At 42.8% G+C, this 27,356-nt stretch overlaps 2 protein-coding genes and 1 long non-coding RNA gene across 3 annotated transcripts in view; 2 read left to right on the top strand and 1 right to left on the bottom strand.

Annotated features, from left to right (window-relative positions):
* The window catches only part of LOC310750783, a 287,025-nt gene that overhangs the window by 221,788 nt on the left and 37,881 nt on the right, over positions 1 to 27,356 (top strand). The gene's annotated exons all lie outside the window — the stretch shown is intronic.
* CCDC15 (coiled-coil domain containing 15) lies at positions 4,419 to 20,378 on the bottom strand. Its single transcript, XM_083588740.1, has 11 exons — positions 20,194 to 20,378; positions 19,389 to 19,620; positions 18,336 to 18,485; positions 17,114 to 17,320; positions 15,004 to 15,120; positions 13,448 to 13,603; positions 11,739 to 11,843; positions 9,865 to 9,968; positions 7,755 to 8,021; positions 6,825 to 6,973; positions 4,419 to 5,393 (listed from the first exon to the last, which is right to left on the bottom strand). Exons 2-11 carry the CDS (start codon positions 19,572 to 19,574, stop codon positions 5,275 to 5,277), a joined length of 1,560 nt encoding a protein of 519 aa, XP_083444866.1. The 5' UTR covers positions 19,575 to 19,620; positions 20,194 to 20,378; the 3' UTR covers positions 4,419 to 5,274.
* The window catches only part of HEPACAM (hepatic and glial cell adhesion molecule), a 40,060-nt gene continuing 37,881 nt past the window's right edge, over positions 25,178 to 27,356 (top strand). Inside the window, exon 1 of the mRNA XM_083588877.1 lies at positions 25,178 to 25,739. Within this exon, the coding sequence (XP_083445003.1) occupies positions 25,652 to 25,739 (88 nt within the window). The 5' untranslated portion in view covers positions 25,178 to 25,651. The remainder of the gene's footprint in view (positions 25,740 to 27,356) is intronic.

Genomic DNA, 27,356 nt, shown 5'->3' with positions numbered 1-27,356 from the left:
CCATCTTTCTGCTTCGTGCGTAAAGGTAAAGGGGTTGCGCGCTCATCTAGCTCTATAGGCTGAAGGAGCTAGCGTTTGTCCGCAGACAGCTTCCGGGTCATGTGGCCAGCATGACTAAGCCGCTTCTGGCAAACTAGAGCAGCACACGGAAATGCCGTTTACCTTCCCGCCGGAGGGGTACCTATTTATCTACTTGCACTTGACGTGCTTTTGAACTGCTAGGTTGGCAGAAGCAGGGACCGAACAATGGGAGCTCACCCCGTCGCGGGGATTCGAACCGCCAACCTTCTGATCGGCAAGTCCTAGGCTCTGTGGTTTAACCCACAGCGCCACCCGCATGTAAAATAAGATTAAAAATGTTTCTTTATTTATTGCTCCACTTCTCCCCCCCCCCCCAATTTCTCCCGATAACCAAAACAAAACCATCATTTAATCAGAGAAAGCAGGCGCTAGTTTGTAAATGTTTGTTGCATTAAATCTGTTAGTCATAAAGCCACCGCAAAACTCATGTTGGCTTTAGCAGAGTTATCCCTCGATTTTGGATTTCACACTCCCAGAATTACAGGCACCTTTTTTTTTTTTTTTGGCCTCAGGTCTCAGCCCAATCCTTTACCTTTTTACTTCACTATTTCAAAATAAGAACACAGACCTACAGATGTAGCAGGGGGAAATAAAACAACAGTGGTACTACAAGCTTAAATGTCAAAACTTATGTGTCTGAGAGACGGTCCCTGAAGTTTCAAGAGCACAGGAAGCTGCCTGGGTTCAGACAGATCAGCATTGTCTGCAGTGATTGGTAGTGGCTCTCCTGGATTTCATTCAGACGTATTACCAGTCCGACCTGGAGATGGCAAGGACTGAATCTGGGATCTTCACCATGCAAACCAGATGCTTTGTTTCCCCAAGCTCTATAGTAGCTGAACACTTCTTTGGGTTTTTGTGACATATTTAACAGCTTCCAATGTGATGTGAGTTTCATAGCAATACAGTCGTACCTTGGAAGTCAAACAGAATCCATTCTGGAAGTCTGTTCGACTTCCAAAATTTTCAAAATCCAAATCACATTTTCTGATTGGCTGCAGGAAGCTCCTGCAGCCAATCAGAAGCCGTGGAAGCCCTGTCAGATGTTTGAGTTCCAAAAGAACGCTCGCAAACTGGAACAATCACTTATGGGGTTTGCGGTGTTCGGGAACCAAAATGTCCAAATTCCAGAGTGTTTGGGATCCAAGGTACGACTGTAGTTTCTGTCCCCCAGTTGTGGCTTAGAATGATTCACTCCCCAATGTTTTAATAGCGTAGTCTATTTGTTCTCAGCTCATGTCCTCCTGCAGCTGTTTACCACATATACTTTTGTCTGTTTCTTGCAAATATACAGTATATTTAAAAACATATACCAGCTTGCTAACTTGAAAACACATTTTAATGTAACAGAGGGGAAGGGGACATAGGAGCCAACTCTTAGGGGCCGTGGGGGCTCTAGCCCCCACAAAAAATATTTGAGGGGGCCGCCCCCAACAAAGTTGATGGGCATTCCCGTTCAAATGGTGTGTGTGCACTGCATCATGTGATTGATTATACAGGGCGAGGCTTACCTGGGCCCCCGCAATATTTTATTCAAGTTGACACACCTGGAAGGGGAAATTGAGTTGGACCTACATTGAATTGTTTTGACAAGCTTTTCCTACTGGATGAAAAGCTTTAAAATGGGGTTAAGTTTAAGTTGGGCCTGGAAATGGACTCGGAGCTACAGAAACAGATACAGTGGTGCCTCGCAACACGAAATTAATCCGTTCCGCGAGTCTCTTCGTCTTGCGGTTTTTTCGTCTTGCGAAGCACGGCTATTAGCGGCTTAGCGGCTATTAACGGCTTAGCGGCTTTAAGAAAAAGGAAACAAACTCACAAGAACTCACAAGACGTTTCGTCTTGCGAAGCAAGCCCATAGGGAAAATCGTCTAGCGAAGCGACGCAAAAACCGAAAAACCCTTTCGTCTTGCGCGTTTTTCGTTTTGCGAGGCATTCGTCTTGCGGGGCACCACTGTATAAACAACATGTGCCAAACCCCTGCCCTCTGTCAGAGCTCACAGTGCAGAAGTTTCTGAACACTTTTCAGGCAGTGACCCCATGTAAAATAAGCAACAGAACTCCAATCTAGATGTAACTAGAGCTATGTACAACTATAGTCAAATTTGTGTCCTTCAAGAATCACCGCAAGTCAAATCACCAGGATAAGCTGTGCAAACGCCCTGCTAGTCGCAGCTGCCACCATCCAAACACTCCAAAATTGGTCCCACCAGCACTTTTTGCCATTTCTCTGAACCGCTTTTATTGTGGTTGGTTGCAACAGATACAGAGGACGATCTAACGAGAGCTGTAGGGTTCAAAACAATCGCCTCTCCACCAAAAAGAAAACAACTGCAGAAGAAATGGACCTTCTTGTTAGATTTGCCGCATAGTTGGCGAATTCTCACCAGCAGTTTAAGGTCTAACTTTTACTAGTGTCAACTACGTGCAAATCAAGTGACCATCTACACAGAAAGAGAAAAACACAGGCCCCACCCAGCAAGGTTATCTCAGGTAAGTTGAGACAGGGGAGAGGCTAATTTCTTGGAAAAACCACGCTCGGGCAATAAATCCCACACCCTGTAGCATGAACTTTCCATATACCTCAATCCTAAACATTTATGAAGCCATATTTGCTGGCAGTGCAGGTTATTAGATGGCTCATTACACTATGCAGGCACATCCTATGCGCCGTCTGTCGCCATGTAGTCTTTTTAGTACATCTATCCGATAGTCTTCACCTGGTTTAACTGACATGGTCCCCATGTCCTCAAGGTAACTTTGATTTTCCTACACTTATCGCTTTAGCGTAGCTATCAAGAAATACTCAACCAGAATCTAAGCATTTTACCATGGGCCAAGGTTAAGGATGGCCACATCTGAATCCAGACTTTGGATTTAGCTAGATCCTGAAGTGCCGTAGGTAAAACAGGAACGGGGAACCTGTGGTGTTCCAAATGCTGTTGAAGTATATTGCCCAGATCCCCGGCAGTTTGGTGATGCTGTCTAGGGCTGATGCATCCCAATATCTGCAGGACTACAAAATCTCCTTTCCCTCACTCTGTTGACAAAGTGGGCACAGAAGACCAGGCTCCGACCATTTAATCATAATCATAGGATTGTACACTCATATTGATTTCTGACCCCAACACATCAGCCACGGCAACTCTCAGCGAGAACATGATCTGAGCGGGATGCACGTTCGCAACCCGTAGCAGCGCGTCTGCGCATGTGTGGGTTGCAATTTGGCGCTTCTGCACATGCGCAAAGCACGATATAGCGCTTCTGCGCATGTGCGACCGCCGAAACCCAGATGTAACCCATTCCGGTACTTCCGGGTTTCAGCGGTCCGTAACCTGAAAAAATGCAACCTGAAGCGTCTGTAACCCGAGGTATGACTGTACTGATGAGAATATTAAAAAGATGTAGTAAATGGAAGGCTTCATCTCTCACCAATTTTCTTTTTTAAAAAAATAAATAAATCCAAGATAATTCAGATCATAGTAAGCAAAAGGAAAGGGCTAAGTAACGATGCAATAGAATGCTGCTGCAATATTCATGTTACTGCTGTTTTTTTTTTAGCTGAAGTGTAATTGTTTGAACCAAACAGATTTACTTCTATTACTTGCATGTCTAGGCTTCACTCACATCAAGGGCACAGTTTAAGTTTAGAAAAGTGGCATTGCAGTTTGATTTTGTGATCAAGATGACAATATAAAGTACAACAATATAAAATACAGGTGACAATATAAACAAACAAACAAACCCATCTTTCTAAAATACATTACTTCTGTAAAGCATAATCCATGGCCAAATCTAATGGCTGTCTTTCTGCAACCAGCTGGCAACAAAGAAGTTTTTTTTGCCCCTGAAGACAATCATCACACACCTATTGTAGATGTGTCCAGAGTAGTTATGGGAGACATTGAACTACCACACTGAATAGAACAAGCCTGGAATCCAAACTGGACATTCTGCAAGGGGGCACCAAACACAAACACTATAATTCTGGGAGTAGAATAGCAAGTGATATGGCACCTGAAAAAACCCCCTATTCTTACTCATTCACATATTGTGGAAAAATGACAATTCCCCCCCCCAAAAAAAACAACAACTCTGCATGCAGAGGTCAATCACACTGTACTCCTCACATATCACTGCATATGTGGTTGTTGTGTCACAGCAGAGAAGGGACCAAAAGGGACAGCCGAGAGTAGACACCAAGGGGAAAAAATGGAAATATTTTTATTGGCATGGGTCAACACCAGAGTACTATCATCCTGCAAGGTAAAGAATGCTCCTTGTTACAAATACTAATATTTAGAGTTGGGAAGGTAATGAATTAAAACAACCTGGCATCTCATAACAATTATTTTTTTTTGCAAACAACAATTAATGGCTTGACTTCAAAGTTTCACTTCGTAGAACAGTTTGAGAAGCAGAATGTTTCCAGAAGTGTTCCTGTCCGAAATAGGGATTCAACTTATCAAAAAGGGAAAGGAAGTTGTACTATTTCAAGACTCTTGCCTGCCCTCTTAGTTTCTAAATCATGGACTCAAATAGAAATTCTGGTATAGCAGCACCTTCAGAAACACGTTGAATCACATACTTTCACAAAATTCACATTTGCAGAAATTCTTTATTCATCAGATCGAAACATTGCTAAGCAACATCGCTATCAGCACCAACTATCCTTTTGGAATGATCACCTTCTCTTAGAAACTTTCTGCATATTGCAGTTTCGCAATATGCATTCTGAAAGCCTGGAGTTTTTTAAGAAAAAAGCAAGAAAGAAGAGGCAAGCCTTGTTAAATGGACAGAAAATATATACAGCTGCTCCTTAGAGCCTCTCACTCAGCATCAAAAGCAAAGCTTGAACCATGGAGTACAATAAGTTACTCTTGCATATGCCTGTAAGCAGAAGTACGCAGGTCTGGGTTTGGCTGAGCCAAGTCCTCTTTCCACGCATCATAGGTTCCATGCATGAGGTTTTAGTGTTTGACATATTAGTAACTTGTAGGACGAGATAAACACACAGTATTGGCACGAGAACGGAAAGGAAGTACCTTGGGACAGGACTCCTTTCCAATTTATTTTTATTAGGACCTGGGGCACACTCCAGGAGGCAGCGAGACTTGCATGCCAATCACCTACTTGCAGACAACTTGACTGAACTGTCAGGGCGTTGGGTAGAACCAATTCCGAAGTCCTCTTTCAGGAATTCTTAGCACGAGCGTGTACGGTAGCAAATGTATGAGCAGCAAGTCTTGTGTTTGAACCCCCATCAATAACATTGCAAGATGAGATGACAGATTGCAGAGCCTGAGCATAAGCTGAAAAAATAATGGAACAAAATTAGCTTTTGGTATAAGCGTGGGAAAAAGAAAGAAGAAGTGGGGAGGAGGTGATGGAGAAAGCACAATAAGAGGTTTCTAAAATTATACGTAGTGTGATGGTAAATAACTTCTATACCTTCTCCCACAATATAGGACAAGGATTCAGTACCTACAGAAATATTTTTTCATGCAATCCATGATTTGAGGAGTTCATTGCCACAAGATGTGACCACTGGCTTATCGAGGGCTTTAGGTAAGTTCATGGAGGGTAGGTCTGGAAAAAAATGGCTATACTAAATGCCACTAGATAGATACCAGTCGCTAGCAGGCAACTGTTGTGGCCTTCATATCCTGCTTGTGATTAAACAGATGCAGCTGTTAGGCACTGCGAAGAACAGGATGCTAAAGGGACCTTTGCTCTAATTCTCGAGGGCTGCTCTTATGTAAATGTTGTTAACTTGGACACAGTTAACTCAGCATTGGTATTGTTCTACAGCTACTTGCTGAATCAGGAATGGATTGACAACCCTTTGCTTTTGACCAAGATGTGCCTCCCAACGTGATGAACATTCACAGGATCCATGGGAACTGCCACAGCGCCACTGAGCAGCAGGCAAGTTTTTAGCATGACTACTCAGAGATGCAGTTGCTAGGAAGACAACAGCTTGGGGAAATAGTTTAAAGTTTCAGAACAAGCTAAAAGGCATACGCAAGCACTGCTACATTGCAACCTTGGTAGAAGAGTCTTGGTTTAGAATGCATATTTGTGGATCTGGTACAGTGGTACCTTGATTTTTGAACATAATCCGTTTTGGAAGACCGTTTGAGCTCCAAAACGTTTGGAAACCAAAGCATTTATTTACGGAAAACTCAATATGGAAGCCGCATGGCATGTTTGACTTCCAAAAAGTGTTTGAAAACCAAAGCATTTACTTCAGGGTTTACAGCATTCAAAAACCAAAATGTTTGTAAATGGAGATGTTTGAAAACCGAGGTACCACTGTATATATCCAACCACAGGCTTACTAGTAAAAACAATGTGAATGGCAACATTAGTTGCATACCAGCCACTGCAGCCTAGTCTCAAAGCCCTTCTACTCACAAAACTAAGATGTTCTGTAGCTTGAGCAGGGCTAATGGAATACCCCAAAGTATTCCCTATATGGAAACTACAAAGAGAAAAGGATAGTTAGTTGAAAAGAAAATGCCATGGGATGGATGCTTAAGCAGAGTCCTTCAGAATAAGTTCCAGCTGGTGTCTGATTAAAAATCCACCACCATTTCTGTCTTTCATGAGACTGCAACCTACTCTGCTAGGCACTAGGTGTTTCAAAATACGCTGGTATCCTCTTCCACATGAGCAATGCTAAACAGCTGCCGGGAGGAGCAACAGATGCCAGTGATAAAGAATGTCAGAAAACCTTGTACCTTTGTGATTTTTGTAGAACACACAATTGTTGGCGCAGCTATCAGGATGAGAGTCCCAGAAATCTGTCCCACAGAAGCACAGCAGAGGCAAGCTGATATTATACATTTTGATCTTCTCTCGCATCTGGGCTCGTAATGCTTCTACATATCTGAAACAAAACGCACACAAAAACACCCTTACTTTCGTCTATTAAACACAGACTTTTGGCCCTGCAAAGGGCCCCCAAAGTGGTTTACCAACACAAAGCAAAGCCAGTTTAAACAATAACAGGATTGATGCATTAAAGAAAAAGAGCCGAGTCGAAACACTCAATCTTTAATGAAGGACTGTAATAAAAATGCTTTCACTGCCTGCCTAAGGGTATTCAGGGATGAGGGCAGCCTAACCTCCCTAATGGGTGTCTTGTATGTGTGTTGGTAACTGATAGCGTATGAATCCCTTACGGACTGGCCAATTATTAGGCCTTGCAATTAAGTTGCCCAAATGAATATGGGGAGCAGGCACCTCCTTGAGCACTGCAATGACTCATATGGCCACATGACCCTGTAACCACCACTAACTTTGGTGGTTGGCTGCGATTGGCTGCAGCCATGAGCTGCTGCAATTGCTCTGATGACTTGCGGGGATGTTGGCTGATGTTGCAGTGTGACTGACCACATAGTACCTATCTCTCAGGAACACCTGGGGTCTACTGGAGTTCAGCTATCTTTGCTGGTGGTGATCCTTGTCAGTATGGCCTCCCTCTGAATATAGCTGCTGGGGACAAACAAGGGAGGGAAGGGTTCTTGTCAGCACAGTGTACTGGTTTGCCATTGTGGGAAAAGAGATGCTGAACTCGATGGGCATTTGGTCTGTAGAATGTGCTCTCAGTTGCTGCATCTGGGATTTTAGGAAGAGAAACAAAGCTCCCCTCGAATATTTCAGCTCACCTTGAATATTCTTTATTTCTCTGTTGCCTTTCCACTACCTTTTTCTTCTCCAGCATATCCTCTAGTTTAAGATGTTCCAGTTTTTCATAAGCTTTCCCTTTGGCATTAACATCTCCTTGGGAGGCCCTCTCTTGTATCTTCAGTTCCCCTGCCTGGTATGTCTCCTGTATCCTCGGTTCATTGTCATAGTGCCTCTCTTGTACTCTCTGTCTCTCCTGCATCCTCTGTTCCTCTGCATGTCGTCGAAGCTCCTTTTCCTTCTTTATTCTATGGGCAAGAAGTGTAATTCTATTTATTCTTTCACAAGATCACACGCTATATAGCGCAGACATAAGAATTAGAACAGGCACCCCCAAACTCGGCCCTCCAGATGTTTTGGGACTACAATTCCCATCATCCCTGACCACTGGTCCTGTTAGCTAAGGATGGGAGTTGTAGTCCCAAAAAACATCTGGAGGGCCGAGTTTGGGGATGCCTGAATTAGAACAACATTCTCAGTTCTGCTGTTATATTCCTGTGTGGAATAATTATAAGATGGTAAACACTGGTTAAAATTCAATCAGACTTTCCTTTGGCTCCAGCATGGTCCAGGCTTGGTAAACTCTTAACAAAATTAACTGTCCCTAATGTGTTTCTGTACTGTGAGCTGCATGACACATTACATGTTACTACTATCTTCTTACTTTGCCTGTCTACATTCAACCTCTACCAGGTGTACTCCAGAGCAAAAACATGGGCCATGTATGGTAGGATCCAGGAGTGACCAAGTCCTTGCTTCAAAACTTAGCCATGAACTCACTAGGCGGACTTAGGAAAGACACACACAGAGCACCTAAAATCTGCAAAATAGGAAGACTATTGGTCTAACCCAGGGTTTCCCAAACTTGGGTCTCTAGCTGTTTTTAGACTACAGTTCCCATCATCCCTGGCCACTGGTCCTGCCAGCTATGGATGATGTGAGTTGTAGTCCAAAAACAGCTAGAGACCTAAGTTTGGGAAATTCTGGTCTAACCTTACAGGACTGGTTTAAGGTTGACTGTGATGTTTTTGAATCCTGAGAAAGAGCAATAAGCAAGTAATATCAATAAACCTGCACAAGTCGATTTTTGAACTAATTATTTGTTTAATTCATAAATAACATTTATATTATGCATATCTTCAATAAATCACCAGTGACAAATTACCCTCAAAAAACCTATGCCAAAAACCCCCAAAAGGTGACTGAAAAACAAACATTTTCAAGCAAGCTGGATTACTTGCAAACAGGGAGCCAATGTAATCTCCCATAGCAGGGTGTTCTGCTACTACTTCTTTATTCACTTCAAATTATAAACAGCTTTATAAGCTCCATCAAAGCAGTTATTATCCATAAGTGCTAAATGCAACTTCCACATTCAGAAGCAGTATGCTGGGGACAAGTGGATGAGGCCTAATGCCCGGCTTGTGGACTTCCCACAGACACCTGGATGGTGACTGAAAACAGCAGGCTGAACTATATGGACCTTTGTCTGAATGAGCAAGGTCCCTCTGCTGCCAACTTGCTAAATCAAAGCTATTCAAATAGAGAGGAAAGGCACAAGAAAGTAAAAATATTTACTTAACAAAGCCATGCTGCTGAAGGAAAATAATCTCATTTGACACTTCTCTCCCCACTGCAGCAATTTCCTTAATATTCAATATTTGAACGAACTTTACTGCATCATAGTAAAATTTTCATCTATAAAAGCCATGGGAGTAACGGCAGGCCAACCTTATCCTAAATAATTATAAACAAGATAACTAACTCCTCCCCACCCAGTTAGCAAACTGAAACAAATAAGCATAACTCTGTCGTGGAAATACAAGATTCTTCACGTGTTATCGAAAACACAGCTGCCTCAAGGTGCATTTTCCTTGAGTGATCTCTATACTATGAGGAGACTGAAGGAATCCACCTGGATGCATTTGAAGAGGCTCTAATTAATTATAAAAATTATTTTATCTTTTGGCACTTTCACCCTTTTTATCTTAACAGCAAAAATAGGTTTATGGTTTCCAGTGACTTCATGGCTGCCATGATATGGCCCTAATAAACTGAGAGCAAAAAGATGACCATGTGTAGAACACGTACTTCTCCATTTTTCTCTGCCACTCCTTCTGCCTTTGCTGCTCCTTTACTTGTTCTCTTTCAATATCCATGAAGAGGCGCCTGTATCTCAGGTACTGGCCTTGGCGCTACAGAAAAAAGACGCATTTCAGAGCAGTAGTGGACACGGCACACTTACCATGCTCCAGGTGCCATACAGAGAACTATTAGCAACCATTCCACCTGGCTGCAACCAAGAGAGAGGTTTGGCCTCACTGCTATTTAGCTCCCTCTCTGCCTGAATTCTCTCCGTCAGTAGCTATTCCGTCTACTCACAGAACATTTACATCAGTGAAGAATTCATTCTTTTTAATGCACTTATTTTCACAGTGTCCTCCCTTTCTCTTTGTGCTTTCGAGTCACATCTACTAGGTTGCCCATCTGCTAGCGGGAACTGTGTTTGTTCCTTCATTTTTGCAGTGACAAGGAAGCACCGGGTACTTTATCATGACTTTAACAAACAAAACCGAGATTCCAGAAAGTAGGGATTCACTTTTTCTGGATTAAATAATCTAGAATTTAGGAGTACATGTTGCGAATACCCCAGGATCTTAAAAGGGCAAAATGCCAATCTAGAGAAGCGGCTGCCAGGGCTCTTCCTGTACAAGATCTATCATAACACATACTCTTATTTTTTTAATAAGAATTTTTTGGTGCGTGTCTCCACAAGTGTATTTACAGAACTCAATAAAGTGGCAGCATTCTGCAACTACAGTCATGCTATTACAATTTATTGAAGTGGTTCAGTTACAAGACACAAAGACCTCCTGAACCAGGTTTCCCTCTGCTGGCCAGCATTTAAATCACAACTCCGTATTTTGCTGTGACTCCCCATTTATGAAAGTGTAACATTCTAATGCCTGGCTTACTCTCAATTTTACCCTTGGGTTTTAAAGAACTCACACTCTGCCAGTTGCTCATATCTCACTTGAAGTCCCAAACCAGAAATGCATCTCTATTTATTTATATTGACTGCTCTGGAGATAAAGAGGTAGTACCAAAACTGCCTTTTAAAAGGTTTTGGTACGTTAAGTACAGGAGGCAGCACTTAAGCAACTCCACGTTTGAATTCTGGCAGCACTAGAGATTTATTATAGTGAATCCAGCTAGGAAATTTTACCATTTGTCCGCTAAGCAGCTGCTAGAAAATAGCAGAAGTGTGAACTGTCCTTGCCTCTCCCTTTCCCCCTACTTACACCTCTTTAGCACCATCCTAGGCCTAAGTCCCAGTAATTTAGGATGTGGCAGCAGGGCTTAATGAAGCAGCATAGCCACATCACCACCCAAAGCCCACCATAGGAAGGCTGAGGGAGGGAGAGAAAATGAAGGGGGGGTGTCTCTTTGCTAAGCCAGCTCCCAGGCTGGTGCAGCAAAGAGGCACAGATTGGGCTGTCTACCATCACCTGAGAGCAGCTGGAACATTTCTGAATCCAACAGAAAGTGTGTTGGCCCAGATCAGCTCCCTCACCTCCCCCAAAACACCCCATTTCAGTGGTTTCCGCTTGCTACCACAGCAACAAGCTTCTGCCTCTGGGGCGGGGGCAATGGGACTCTCTCCTGCCATCAATAGAACTCCCCTGCCTAAGAAGGCAAGCAGAGGGATACCTCCATCTCCTCCCAGTACAGTAAATTGGGGGGCTGGATTTCTCTGCCCAGCTATAACCAGTGGCAGTCATATTTTTATAATGATGGCATGAGTGTGTGCGCACACGCACGCAATTGACTCTCAGTATTAAAATGTCCCATATCCCTTAAAACGTAAGCAGAGAGGCAGAGGATCACAACTGCCGTCACCACAGCCTTGCATTGTTTCCTCATGAAAATTCATTTGCAAGGTGAATTAATACAAGACTATATACCTGCTTCTTTGATTCTTCTTTCTCCGCTCCAGACCAGAGCACCCTGGCATCTCGAGGTTCATTGCCAACTGTGGGATAGGTACTTTTCAGTATCTCATTATTAACCTAAAAGGAAATCAGAGCAAGTAGGTAACTTCTCACCTTTTGACACACATACAATAAATAAATAAATAAATAAATAATAATAATAATAATTTGTTTATACCAACAAAATATTAAAATACATAAAAGGCTTCCTCTGAAGTTTTAACATATAGCCCTTCTCCTCTTTTAGACTTTGTATTTATATAGATAGATATTGATATAAAACCCAGCAATGGACACGATCTAGCCACAGCAAAGCAGTTTTTTGTTTCACTGGTGTTCACTGGAAAGGTTCATGCATCTGCTTAATTTTCTCCTGGATGTCAATGGGACTTTAAACTGTTCAGCTTTGGGGAAAAACATATCCTATGTTTGATGTAACATTCTAAATTTCTGGTGCAGTATTTTAGGTTTTTTTGAGTCCAGTAAGTAGTCTGGAAGAAGGCATGAATCTTATTGGTCCATTTTATGAGCAACCCATAAAAGAATGGGGCATTAATATAATAAACATAGTTTAGTAGACTGTAAATGTTTAAAGAACCATTGCAATGTATCAAGTATATGTGGGAATGTTAAGGAAGGTGGTAGAGGATATATTGTTTTGATATTATCTCTCCTCACTCATGCTAGTGAGTAAGCAGCAGAGCACATTCCCTTTGCAACATATTGGAAGCAAGTTGATGGCTCATTAGAATCCTTTAATTAAGCAATTCAGTCTGGCTTGTCCAGTCTGGATTGTTCCTGGTAAGTTTCCCCTTTATTTCCCTCTTAAAATAATAATAATACAACACAGTCTTTTTAAAAAATAAGAATAAAGTTTTTCTTACATTTAGTTCACAGTAGTAATCTGAAGACAGGCTTTTTCTTGTGGTTACAGTGAAAAGAAGTCTGAGCTACATCTCAGACTTTTGGCTTGTGGGCTCCATCCTATGTGAAGGTTGAGCCATGCACTGGCTGAGAGTCCAAGAGTAAGAGAATAAGAGTCCAAGAGAGAGATGGTTGCATGGCCAACCCTTTTATCTGGTCAGCTAGGGTCACGTCTATCTACCTGGTCACACACAGGGGGAAGAAGCTCCAGAGCAGGTATGATAGGATGTCCTCCCTGTCTGGAGCCACATTCCCCTGTGTGTCCATTCTAGGCAGCAAGAAAATGTTGTAGTTGACTGCTCTAGTAATAATACATCCCACAGTATATACCCAACCCAATATTCCAGAGTTTTTATTGTTACACTGTCCTGTAAAGCAGGGGTGAGAAAATTGTGTCCTCCAGATGTTGGGACTCCAACCCCCAGCATCCCTTTCTACGAGCCATGCTGGCTGGGGCTGATGGGAGTTGGAATCAAGCTACACTGGGATGGCCACAGGTTCCTCATCCCTGCGATAAAGAGCGGTTCAAAATTAGTTTAGCAAACTATAGGAAAGCAAGCAGCTAGGAAGACATAAGAAGTCTCATGCATGCCATGAGAACGAGTTCAATTGTCTTCCTCTCCTTCAATGTCACAGGCTCTCACACAAGGAAATAGGAGAAAATCAAGGGCAATATTCTCCTAAAGCAAGTGTCTCTTCTGAACACACAACTAGTACAGCTAACATCAGCTGCAAGACCAGTATTGGAGAAATCTTACTTTCTGAAACTGCACTGTATAGTATGAGTCTTTGTTCCGCTGTCCTTGTTCCTGCCCTTGAAGTTCAGCTGGAAGGTCGTGGTGTCCCACAAGAAGAAACTCGCCTCTGTCACCCTCTTCTGCATTGCCTGGAATTGTCTTGGGAGATGCTGGCTTCTAAACAAAGTTGAAAACTTTATTTCAAAAGCCTGTTACATGAGCCTGCCGAGAATGAATGGCTTTACTGAAACATGTTAGTCATTTTGCACTGCATTAGCCACTTAAGAGAGTTTTTATTTGAAAATTGGTACATGTAATATTCAAAATAAATACACAAACCAAACAGGGGAGATGGTTTACTCTTCAGAAATCCTGCCTCAGTCTTGAGACACAGCAGCTTGGTTCACATGTCACATTAAACCATTGTGTAGTGAGAGAGCAGCATGCTCAAAACGTTCCTACAGTACTCTCCTCTGCTCCTGCTGTGCCACAGACGAAGCAAGCCAGAGTCCAAGGAAATCAACCACTAATTCCAATTCAGATGACCCAACAAGCCAGACTGGCTTGTTTTGTTTAATGTGGTATGTGAACTGGACCGGGATATTGGCAGATCCATGTGTCAGGGACACGTAAATCATTTGCCCCGCCTCCAAAAATCCCCCCGCAAAACAGTCTTAAGGAAACAAAGTCCCCCCACCCCAGCTGAACTCTGAAGGGGAAATAATGCTACAGGAGAAAGCTGCCATTAAAAAACCTGCTTGCTGGTAAAAAAATATGGTTTAATTCACCTTTTTCGCCCATGCTGTGCCTTAAATCACAGATGAATTTCCCTTCTGATTCATAGGGATTTGGCACTGCCTAAGTTGGGTCATGCCACTGCCACACAGACATTTTCACAAAATGGCAAAACATCACTCTTAACAGGGCAAGTTGCCCGCATAAGAGCTACAACTTTCACGTGATTGCTTGATGTTGTAAACAGCTAGATAAGCTATCATAAGATCATATTCACATCACTTCAGGCAATTACCTAATAGGAGATAAGGCTAAACACACATTTGGTATCACATTAAGTGGACTGTGTGAACTCACCTAGCTCAAGTCACCCAATAGCAAACTTTAAATACATCTCTTGGTTTGAATGAAAACCTGCACTCCTTGTCCTCTGGGCTGGTATTACTTTGAGATTATGAACCATTATGTTTTTAAACAGAAAGTTTATTAGTGTTAGGAAAGCTACATAAGGCTTTAGAAATACTGGCCCTATGATCTTAATGCATAGTTATGCTAAAGAAGTGGTAGAATCCAACTCATTATTCATTTATCACAAAATCACCTTCCTCTGTTGGTACTCAGGGCACTGGAGAAGATCAGCATGGCAGAGAACCCAGAAGCATAGAGCAGGAACTCAAAATAAAAGTTGAAACTCAGAGATTACCTATACTTGTCTATTTACAATTACTCCCAGGTAATTGTATAAAGGACTGCAGCCTCAATCATGCTTCACAGCTAGCCAAGTAGGTAAAGACAATATTGCAAAATGTACCAAAATAGAGAGTATTTCCTCTAGTTGTCACCTGTATGGTCAGGCAGTTCTCCCAAGCACCTCCTGGAAGTTCAGGAGCAGGATCACTTTCTGACACAGATTTCCGGGAAGCCAGCCTGCGACGGACCTGTTGCACAGTTTTTCTTACCTATGAAACAGAAAATAGGCGCAGGTTAATTCTGTGGCCAGGGCAGCTGTCTACCAGCTCCATCTGGTACGCAGGCTGAGACCCTACCTGCCCACAGACTGTCTTGCCAGAGTGGTGCATGCTCTAGTTATTTCCCGCTTGGACTACTGCAATGCACTCTACGTGGGGCTACCTTTGAAGGTGACTTGGAAACTGCAATTAATTCAGAATGCGGCAGCTAGACTGGTGACTGGGAGTGGCCGTCGAGACCATATTACACCGGTCCTGAAAGATCTTCATTGGCTCCCAGTACACTTCTGAGCACAATTCAAAGTGTTGGTGCTGACCTTTAAAGCCCTAAACGGCCTCGGTCCTGTATACCTGAAGGAGTGTCTCCACCCCCATCGTCCAGCCCAAACACTGAGGTCCAGCGCCGAGGCCTTGTGGCGGTTCCTTCACTGCAAGAAGTGAGGTTACAGGGAACCAGGCAGAGGGCCTTCTTGGTAGTGGCACCTGCCCTGTGGAACGCCCTCCCATCAGATGTCAAGGCAATAAGCAACTATTTTACTTTTAAAAGACAACTGAAGGCGGCCCTGTTTAGGGAAGTTTTTAATGTCTGATGCTGTATTGTTTTTAATATTCGGTTGGAAGCCACCCAGATGGGCGCAGTATAAATAATAAATAAATAAATAAGTTGTTGTTGTTATTATTATTACAGTATTCACATAATCGAGAATTATAAGCAGGCTAGTACTAGACTGCTCTTTTATTTTTATCTTATTCAAAAACAGATGGCCTAATAATAGAAAGTATTGATTTTTGGAAATGCTTTTTGTTTTTTCAACAGCTTTTCAACAGTTTTTTCAACAAAATTTAGTATTTTGTTTTGTTAAGTCAAGAAGAGCTAGATAGAAAAGATGTACTTGCAGATTTGAGCTTGTTGTACAGCTTGGAAGGTCTGTGTAAAAAATGGTGTCTGGGGGACAAAGCATTAAAATAATTCTGGAACAGACTCAAGCAGGCCTCTCTGAGCAGCATGCTACAAGTATTAAAGTCTGCAATCAAGGACCCCATGTTCTACTCCCTAATGGATCTTTGTCTTGCCATGAACTGCAGAACCCCAATAACATGCTATGAAAGCACTGATAAGGCTTTCTTCTCATGGTGCATTATCAGTGCTACACAATATGTATTGACTCATGTAAATGTGCTCATCAGTGGGTGAGTAAGTAGCACAGTACAGTGGTGCCCCGCAAGACGAATGCCTCGCAAAACGAAAAACGCGCAAGACGAAAGGGTTTTTCGGTTTTTGCGTCGCTTCGCTAGACGATTTTCCCTATGGGCTTGCTTCGCAAGACGAAACGTCTTGCGAGTTTGTTTCCTTTGTTCCCTTGTTTTCTTAAAGCCGCTAATAGCCGTGCTTCGCAAGACGAAAAAACCGCAAGACGAAGAGACTCGCGGAACAGATTAATTTCATCTTGCGAGGCACCACTGTACATACTCATGTGAGTCTCAGCTTAGGGTTATCTCTACCAGAACTTTCATTTCATTTTGAATGTTTTCAATCATGTAGCCTGTAGCCACAAAAGCCAAGATCCTGTACTTCATGTGTCTGTAGCAAGTATGAACTGTCTTCCCTGAGCAATACAAGTATTTCTGCATATATCTCACATTCTGGGCAAAAATCAGAACAAACATGATATTTTAAAGGACTGTTGTTTTTATTATGTTTTTAGATATGTTGTAAGCCGCCCAGAGTGGCTGGGGAAATCCAGCCAGAGGGGCATTGTATAAATAATAAAATTAATTAATTAATAATTTATTAATTTATTATTATTATTATCCACATACAAATAAAAGTTGTGTATATATCAGTTTTGCATCAGTAAAATACATTTGCTGACTATTTATCGGATACTTAAGATCTGAGGCATCATATACCAATGAGACTTAAGGTTAAAATGCCCACAAAACTCAACAGAGCGAATGGTTGATATGGCAAGAAAACACTCACAGTTCTAGCATGCTCTGAAAACTGAACATTTAGGACCTTTTCTTCCAAGTCCCCCTCGTAATCAGGCCTCTGCACAGAGTTGATTTTATTACCAGTACTACAGATAGCAGAATCGGTGTTATGTCTGTACAGACACGTGCTTTTCTTGGGGGTCAATTGTAATGCGGAATCTGAAAATCCTATCACAACAGAGCTTTCTTTAAGAGCCTGCAGAAGAAAAAGGTAAAGAACAACAGAGTAATAAGAAGACGGTAGACACACCCTAGCTTACTGCTGTTATGAGGAATGATAGTCATTTAAAGGGTTTCAAGTGATAAAACTGACCTCAGAGGTCATACCTCTTTATCTTTTTTATTTACAGTGGATTCTAGTGATTCTAAGACTGATATCAACTTGTTATTTTCCTATCTGGTGATAAAGTAATATGGGAAAGCAGAAGTGAGCATACTTGAGAGATGTTCCAAGGTGTGGTCTGAAGGCAAATGAGGCCAAAAAATGCTGAAGCTGAGCAGGTCTGCACAGGGGCAACCTGTGCCCCCAAACTCTTTTTATGTGGTCTCCAATACCCTCTGAAGCTGTCCCATTATTTCATGCCATAAAAATCCCTTCCTGTTTTCTCCTTATTTTTACCGACCTTTAAAAATATTTTCCACCTCTTCCTATGTTCTTTTGGAACAATTTGGAAGGACAGCACTTTATTTTATTTATTTTCTATAAGTTATTTATATTTAACTTTGGACTGACTACATGGCTTGGAGAAAAAATTGTCTGGAAGCCAGAAAGAAATTACTTCTACTTGCTTTTCTGACCAGTAGCTGCATTAGTTTGCTGTACTTTTATAAAAATCCTCCTTGTGCTCATTTATGAATGATTCCATTCAGGGTAGTCTCTATTCTGGATTATTTAATCCAGAACACTTTTGTCTCTGGCTCCTCTCATCAGCAATGCTGTACAGCCCTCGATAGATGACACCTGAGGGAACGTGGTCCTTGACAGTAAAAAAGGTTGCACTCCCCTGATGTCAGGGGCTACAGGTCCTAGATTAATGGAAAGCCACAGCTTGGAACATAATGATGCAAGTTATCACCACAAATCCTAAAACCAAACTCATACTCTTTTCCATTGCACATGGGCTTCTACTTATAAAACAATGTTACTTGCAAGGAAAGAGCCTACATGTGTAGTTAACAAAAGAAACAGATATAAGGAGACACTGTCTTACTGCTTCATAGGACTTCTGAAGCTGGTGTTTTCTCCTCATCTTGATGTGCTGGTTCACCCTGTGCTTCACCTCCTCTTGAAAACGTTTCAGAAGCCTCTCTTTTTCTTTTCTTTGTTCTTTGTATGCTTCTTCAATTTGAGCTGCTGCAGCCTAAAGAAGATTGAAGATTGTTGAAACCAAGAGTGGGTGGAAGGTAAACTAAAGTTCATCCATGAACCACTAGCCAATTTTGCGTAGAGCATCTAGTTGGTGGGATTCTTGCAAATAATGCTGAACTAGATAGAAATTGGTCTGATCCCACAATGCACTTCTTACGGTTTTAACAAAAAAATGCATTCTTAGTATCACCTTGAACAGATTAGGTATTCCTTAAATGTTACTAGTATTCAGTCTTGCTTGGAACTTTTAATACACTGGCCCAGATCCCATGTTAATGCTAAGGCAATCTATGGCTTAGCTGCAGGTAGCATGGCCAACGAAAGAGTGAAGAAGTCACAATTTTTGCTCTTGCTTGTTCATACTAAGCAATGGTTTGGCCTAGCATTACATGTAAACCAGGCCACTGGCAGACAGTTGGATCTGTGTGTGTGTGTGTGTGTGTGTGTGTTTAAAGGGAGACCAAGATTACCCTAGACTCAAATATGCCTACCTCTGGTTTAAGAAAGTTATTCAGAAAGGGAATGGCATATCACCAACAACATAGGATACACAAGTTATGCAAGAATAGAAGCTGGGTTTGTAACATAATTATATAACCTAGATTTCAAGAAAAGTTTTTTAAAAAAACAAACAAACACAGACATTACAAATTATATTACAAATATGAGGCTTTGTTAACATTCTCAGATAGCAAATACAATCCTGACAATCTGTAGTTCCTCATTCAACACCCCCACCAGCAGCAGCTCTAGAGAGTTTGCCAGCTGGAGAAGATAGCATTGGGCTAGATGGACCACTGATCCTGCTCAGTAGAAAACATTGTATTTCAGAAAATGATGCTTTGGAAAGTTCAAAAATACTGTTGCATATGGGGTTTCCTTTCTTAGTACTTACAAAAACTGTGTTCTCTTCTTGCTCTGCATCATCTTGGGCACTCTCCACCCAAGCCCCAACAGCTACCACACGCTGCGTCCTCTCTGCTAACACGTTCCAGTTCACTGCTGCTGACTGAGGCCTCACTTTTTCCTCAGTAGATCTCCTAGGATGCTGCTGCTGCTGCTGCTTCTTGGAAGGTAGCATCTCAGCAACACAGTAACTTCAAATCAGGGACATCTGGAAGGAGTCTCTGTTGAAATACAAGACTGGGCTCAAGATCAGCTTTTAGTTGTACTAACACACCACTACCAAGTCAAACTTAAGATGTTCAAATAGGGCAGGGGAAATAGACCTGTGGCCCTCCGTATGTTGTTGGACTTTCAACTAGCACCAAACCCAGAGACCATGGCGGTTTATATATATGCAACTCCCTATTTGCATGGGAGGGGGGGTCACATCCCGGGTCACCCATTGAAAAAGCCTGCTTACTCCTGCTTCCTTTGGCGGAGGCTTCTTCAACACTAGGAGCTTTTCCACAGAACGGAACTAAAACAGGGTCCTTATGTCTGCCAGGGTTAAGCCTATGCTTTCAGCATCTTTATATGCAAAACTGCTTTAAATTTTCTTTTTTTAAAAAAAGAAAGAAAGAAGAAAAGTAGTTTTAAGCACTTCGCATCTCCAAGGAAATCGCGTTACCAGAACTTCCCTCCGGGGACCGAAGCTCCTTGCGGGACGTTTTGCGCCCCTCCGCTTCTCCCCGCAGCATCCCGGAAAACTGCCTCCGCCGTTGCCATAGCAACTCCCTCCGTCCCCACCCGCGTACCTGCCCTCACGGACGCCCGCCGCGACGGGTGGCGGCTGTCGCCATGGCAACCGCTTCAGGCCTCGTCTTTCCTTCCGGCCGGCCCCGAGCCAAACTCTTCCCCAACCGGAAGCGAGCTGCCAGAACTCCGTGCCTTCTTCTTCCCCTCCCAAACCGTCCTTTTTTAAAAACGCCGCTTCCGTCCCGGCAGCGTTCTGGCCCCGCCTGCCGCTTTTACAGGCAACCAATCCGGAAGCAGAAGCGGCTCCGACGTCATAGCTTGCGACGCGCCCCTTTTTAGAACTTTGGAATTTCGACGCGCCTCTTTAGAATTGGCCACGCCCCTTAAGGGACGGTCGCGTCCTTCTGGCACTTGGTCCTTCAGTGTGAGGTGACTTGGGGGTTTGCTGGTTGCTTGGTGGAGGGAAGTTGGCACGGGCTCTTCCGTTTTCAGGACGGCTTACCATATCAACACATCAATTATTTATTTTATTTTATTTTCATTTATTTATTTATTGCCCTATACCCGCCGGTCTCAGGGCAGTTCACAGAATAATAAAACTGGGTTGGGGCTGAGATAAGAGGAACCTAGAAATGAAAAAATAAAATAAAAATCCAATACATTGTTTGCGTAAACTGCAGGACTTCTTTCTTCAATTTCCACCACTCCCCAAGGGTTTATGTGGAAATTCCAAATTAAGGAATATTGAAGGAATATTATTACGGCCCAAGGGCTGGCATACTAAATTAAGGAATATGGAATCCCTTGGTTAACAGGGTACCTAATTGGAAATTTTATCAGCTGAATTCATATAAAAAAGATGTTAAGATACCATGACACTTTTGAATAGCTGGACTCTGCCAGGAAGGGGCCTGCTATCTAGTGGTGGACATGTTGTGAACTGCCCTGAGATCGATGGGTATAGGGCGGTATACAAATTTAATAAATAATAATAATAAATTTTAGGAGCCTGACACAAAAGAAGTTTGCATGTGCTCAGAGACACTTTTGTTATTGGAGCAGACTTTTATGTGTTACATTTATTATTATTATTACCTGCCCTTCACCCAAAGGTTGAAGGGCAGCTTGCAGAACAGTTAAAACACAATATTAAAAAGAATTTAAAGCAACTTGCAGTCACAGAAATAAGGTGGGTTGTAGAAAAATACATCCCAAGTGCCAAAGGCCAGGACGAAGAGGTGCATCTTTGGCGTTTGCTGAAAGCTGTGTGACAAAGGTTCCAGACTCACCTCTACTGCAGTTACTAGAGCTCAGGCTTTCTCCAGCAGGCTCAAGGTGGTATGCTGGCTTACCCTCCACCCATTCTGTTTTCACAACAACCTTGTGGGCTTCATCAGGTTGAGACTGCCATTGCTAAAGCCCCCCAGTGAACTTTATGGAAGAGGGAGAATTTGAACTTTGGTTTCCCCAGTCCTAGTCCCTTGCTACACTACACCACATTGGCTCTCCTAACACTTGAAAAGAGTGTTCTGGGTCTTGGCTCTGGTTCAGATTACAGCATCTTAAAAAGCAGAGACATCACCTTGCCAACAAAGGTCCGCATAGTTAAAGCTATAGTTTTCCCAATAGTGATGTATGGAAGTGAGAGCTGGACCATAAAGAAGGCTGATCGCCGAAGAATTGATGCTTTTGAATTATGGACTGGAGGAGACTCTTGAGAGTCCCATGGACTGCAAGAAGATCAAACCTATCCATTCTTAAGGAAATCAGCCCTGAAGGCTCACTGGAAGGACAGATCCTGAAGCTGAGGCTCCAATACTTTGGCCACCTCATGAGAAGAAAAGACTCCCTGGAAAAGACCCTGATGTTGGGAAAGATGGAGGGCACAAGGAGAAGGGGATGACAGAGGACGAGATGGCTGGACAGTGTTCTCGAAACCACAAACGTGAGTTTGACCAAACTGCAGGAGGCAGTGGAAGACAGGATTGCTTGGCGTGCTCTGGTCCATGGGGTCACGAAGAGTCGGACACGACTAAACGACTAAACAACAACAACAGAATCAATGCATGGAGGGTAGAGTTGGGTCATTGGTTCTATCCTCCATTTATTTGCTTATTCCATTTTATGTATATCTTGCTTTTCAGCCAAGTTTTGCCGTCAAAACTTGCTCACAGCAATTCAGCAAAAAGATGTTAGACATGAAGGGTGCAGGGACTTCCCTATAGGGAAGGGACCAGGACCGTGGCTACTGGCAACGCTTCCCAACACTGATGTCCAGTGGCTATGCTTAATGGAAAAATACCCTACAGGTGTGCAGGTGAACATTAATGCTTCTGGAGAGGTGTGGCCAGCAGGCACATTTGCTCTTATTAGGTTTGGGATTAACTATTATTCTCCATGCATTAGGATGTCTTGAAGTATCTATAAAAGCCTCCAAAATAATCATCCAAACTCATCTGACCATATCACCAACACGTCATTGAAAGAGTAGACAGGCTCTGAAAGATTTGAGTTTTGCTATGAATCACTTACATTTCTAATTAAAAGCTAAAGGTTTAATTTCAGCTGGCTAAAGTTCTTTTGTTAAGGCTTAATGTGTTTTACAAGTAAAAGCTATCTAGTCAACATTAAGTTCTTTGGAGCCTACTAGTCCCAGGAAACTATTCATAAGGTTGCAGTCATGCTGATCCTAATAAACTGGGTATTGTGCTATTTACTACTGTTCTTTTGTGTGGGTGTGTGATAATGGATCAACACAGCTGCCTGAATTTTTGGGCTTTCCTTTGAGGGCTGTCAGAATGGATGCCTTCATGTCAACATTTACCACTACACCTCTGCTACAAGGATGCATCACAGTTACAGTATTTCTGATGGTCCTTCTCATCTCTGGTAACAGGCTGGGTATCATGAGCGTTTTATCTGACTATATAAGCAAAACGTCACCAAAAGGGTAGACAGGCCAGCTGGAACAAAGGCCTGCAGCATTCAGCAATATATTGGCTTGCCTTGCTGAAAACAAAGCTTTTGTTTGTGACTTTGCACTGTGTGGAGGCCAAGAACTCCAGCAGCAGAAAAGAGTGTGGAGAGATTAGCTGTTTCAATTTAAAAACAGAACGGGAAAACTTATGGGAGGAAAAAAATCCCACCCCCTCCTCGGAAAAAAGAAATTTCACAGGAATAGCTCAAAACACACTGAAATGCACTCACCAGCCTCCCAAGTCCCTGACTCTGTGGATAGATTCAAAGCAAAGGGTTTTAATTGCTAGCATTTGGAAGACACAGACAATAAACAGGATCAAATGAGCATTTCGGGGACCACCACTTCTTACTTTAATCAGCCTTTTTGGAACAATTGGCATGTTCCACTTGATAGTAAATAATGAATTTTATTGACGACAACAGAGCTGGAATAAAAGGGTTTAGTTAATTTCTGCTATTGGCTGTGCCTGATGACTGTGTCTGAGGCTCTGTACACATTACCAGCTTAAAACACAGCTAGGTTGCTATTTTTCTCAGTTTGGATCGAGTGTGGTCTGGAAGGGAGGGGACACAGTACAGTATCTCATAAGAAATGATAGGATAGACGCATTGTGACCAACATTGTGTAGGTATAGATTGTGGCTAAGACTGTGTGTGCACCCCTTAACAAACTAGCAGTGGCGGCACACAGGATTCTGAGTAAAGGGGAATGTGTACACAGCCTTGTTCAGAAGATTTGGGATGACAAAAGCAGACTAATTGGTACTTCAAGCCTGGAATGCTGTCCTAGTTAAGAGGGTGTAGGGAGGACAGCAGAGCCAATGCTGAAGCTCAAAGTAGAGTTTTGACTCAGTAACTGTGGAAGCTTAACGTGGTCACATTCGGTATTGTTTCTGTTCCACTACAGTTTGGTTTCTGCTAAAACCTATCTTATTTGTCTCGCTATACTCTATGGCTGAAACTTATGTAATCAGTTACCTAATTCATTGCAATGCATTTCAGTAGAAGAGAATTTTTTTAAAAAAAAAATGCAGAAAATTATTTTGCAGACTAAAGCAGCAACACTAGCAAACACAACTCATATTCACTTGTGTGATTTCTGTTCCTGCTATGTTGGACGAACATGCAGATTGTGGGGATTTCTGCTCCCATTTTTGTTTCTGGTAGTAATTTTCTGACAGCCTTGTGCTCTATCATTGTACTATGGCCCATCCTCTTGAGAATCATTTGACTGAAAGGTGGAGTAGAAATCTTCAGAATAAACACATCCATTGGCCAGGGTTAAGGGTTGCTAGGCTGTGTGGATTTCGGTTTGGGGTATGTGATGTTTTATTACAATCTAAGCCACTATGACGCGGGTGGCGCTGTGGGTAAAAGCCTCAGTGCCTAGGACTTGCCGATCGAAAGGTCGGCGGTTCGAATCCCCGCGGCGGGGTGCGCTCCCGTTGCTCGGTCCCAGTGCCTGCCAACCTAGCAGTTCGAAAGCACCCCTGGGTGCAAGTAGATAAATAGGGACCGCTTACTGGTGGGAAGGTAAACGGCGTTTCCGTGTGCTGCGCTTTTGCCAGATGCAGCTTTGTCATGCTGGCCACGTGACCCGGAAGTGTCTCCGGACAGCGCTGGCCCCCGGCCGCTTAAGTGAGATGGGCACACAACCCTAGAGTCGGACACGACTGGCCCGTACGGGCAGGGGTACCTTTACCTTTACCTTTAAGCCACTATGAAAATCATTCAGCTGAAAGGTGGAACGTATGTCTTACCAATAAATGAAAAACCAGTGTTTTTGAACTAAGAGTGGCTCCCTAATTTGAACAGGGCAAAGACTATTGGTTTAACAAGCCTTTGCTGGGTCCATTGTTGGGAAGCTATTCTGCCTGTAAATGTCACAGCCTCTCCAGAAATCCTCCCTCCAACCTGCCAACTGATGCGACTCCTTGGGGCAGATTTGCCAGCTAATAGCCAAAGCCCAGGAAGCTACATAGAACTGCTGCCACAAGGAGCACAATCTCACAGAGTACCTTTTCAAGGCCAGGGCATGCAAATGGCTCCCAGCATTCCCCTCTGTCGCCTGCCAGAACGTGCATTTCAGAGAGTTGTGGGTACAGCGTGGCATGTGTCAGGCTCCCTAGAAACTGTGGGAGTGAGGCTGCAGACAGTGATCTGGAATTCTGAGCCACCTCCTTGTTCCAAGAAACTCTGAAAAACAAATCAGGCTTTTGCTGTGATATTATCTTTGCAAGTTTGGGAATATTGGTCATGTGTTGTTGTTTTTTAATGCATGGTCAGCTAATCCCTTGAAACTGAGGATGTAAGGCTCATGAAACTGGAAAACATCAGGTCTGACCAAAAGAGAAGAAAAGGGGGAGAGAGGGGGGGAAAACCAACACCCCACAACAACACACAGAGGCTCTGTCTATTGAAAGAGGACTTGGCAGAGTTCAGTGGTGGCAGAACAACTCCAAGCGGTACTAAGGGACGTGCCCAGAGTGGACAAATCATGCTAATTGTGTGCGAGAAGGACCTAAAACCAAACCCAAAATGAAGAGAGAAAGAGAAGTCTTGTCCAGAGTTCTCAGCGTGTCGGGTTTTGTGCACGTAGCTTGCCTTCTTATAATCAACTACACAGGTAGGAGAGCAGCACTCTTGAAAGCCTTTGGGGAAAAGGGCTGTGTGGTTTGGCGGATGCTCTTGTGAGGGGATGAGGGTTTGGTTCAGAGGTGCTGAATGCCCAGGCACAGAGGTGAGAGTCAGTCAAGTGACAGCCCCGAACACCTTTTTGTTGCCTCACATAACAGGGTCTCTGGCACTGGGGGAACGATTTCTTCCCTCGCATTTCAGTGTCGTGAGAAAAGACTTCATCAAAGCATTCTTTACAGAGGAGATTACTGAACTGTGCATCTCTAAAATTGGGGCAGCACTTTGAACCATGTGCCCTCTGAATTGGATGACTTTTATTTTTTTAAACAACAACAACAACTTTGCTGTGGCATGTTTGGGCAGAGAGAACCCAGTTCCAACAGTGCTTCTCTGAAAAACACTGTAATGCTCAGACAAAATGTCATAGAGAGCCTATGCTTTGAACTCTCTGTCCTCAATTTTAACTTAGGCTAAATATATTGTGTGGGCTCAGAAAGCAAATTGTGTCTTTGTGATTTTTTAAAAATGTTTTTCCAGATATGCTGTGGACCTTATTTAACTTCCATTTATGTAACAACAACAACAAAATCAGCAGAACTGGTGTGATGTATGGAGGATCCATGCCATACATTTAAATGCATATTTCAAGCGCATGACTTCCTCCAAATAATCTTGGGAACTGTAGTTTCCCCCCTACAGAGCAACAATTCCCAGTACCCTTAACCAGCCACAATTCCAGCATTCTTTGAAGGAAGTCATGTATTTTAAATGTGCATACTTTAAAAGTATAGTGTGGATCTTGCCATAGTGACAAAGAGACTGTAGCTACAAACTAGGAAGTCCTCAGTTCGAAATTCAGCACTGCTATGAACTCAGCAGGTGATTCACTCAGTTTTACTCCTCTCCCCCGTATCTGCAATTCAGGGGAAATAACTGACTTGCCTTTTGAGGTTATTGGAAGGAAATATGTGTCAATTGTTTTACAGCCTCTCAATCAGTAAATAAATGCCTTGATAATATGTTAATTTCCATTACCCTGATCCTAAACATACGGGGCATATTTCAATAAGTTCTGATATCATAGAATTGGAGAGTTGGAAGGAACCATGAGGGTCCTTTAGTTCCACCCCCTGCAATGCAGGAATATTTTGACCATTTCATTAAGTTAGTTCTGATGTTGTAGCCATTGAAAACCATGGAGTGGGACTTAGCTGTGTTACTGTCATAACAATGCAAGCCTATGCATGTTTACATTCAAGTAAGGGGCACACAGAATTGGAACCTTAGTTTCCATTTATTCCACTGTGACTTCAGCTGCAATCCTATACAATTGTACTTGAGTGTAAAGGTTATTGAACCCCTTTAGATCTGCTTCTGACTCAGCATGTATAGTATTATATTGTTAGTTGTGACCTCTTGCTAGCTTATGCCCAGAATGTAATATGTCCTGTTCACACTGTTAAGTGATGGGGTGCCTGCATGCCTTCCTGTTGTGCAGTGGTTGAAATACACATTTCAGCTGTGTGGAACTGAACGAAGCTTTGTTTCTTCCAAGTGATGTGCTCAGAACTTGAATGTATATGAAGCTTACAGGTAGATAGCGATT

The sequence above is a fragment of the Podarcis filfolensis genome, assembly GCF_964270895.1.
Source record: "Podarcis filfolensis genome assembly, chromosome: 15".
Lineage (NCBI taxonomy): Eukaryota > Metazoa > Chordata > Lepidosauria > Squamata > Lacertidae > Podarcis > Podarcis filfolensis.
The sequence above is the reverse complement of the archived record's forward strand: the minus strand, read 5'-3'. Positions and strand labels throughout refer to the sequence as shown.

Excerpts from the sequence above, each read along its gene's own strand:
- CCDC15 (XM_083588740.1), bottom strand. The coding sequence starts at position 19,574 with ATGCTACCTTCCAAGAAGCAGCAGCAGCAGCAGCATCCTAGGAGATCT. Across the intron at positions 18,486-19,388 it reads AAGAAGAGAACACAGTTTTT|GCTGCAGCAGCTCAAATTGA; the intron begins GTAAGTACTAAG and ends AATCTTCTTTAG. Across the intron at positions 6,974-7,754 it reads AGAAATAAAGAATATTCAAG|ATATGTAGAAGCATTACGAG; the intron begins GTGAGCTGAAAT and ends GTTTTGTTTCAG.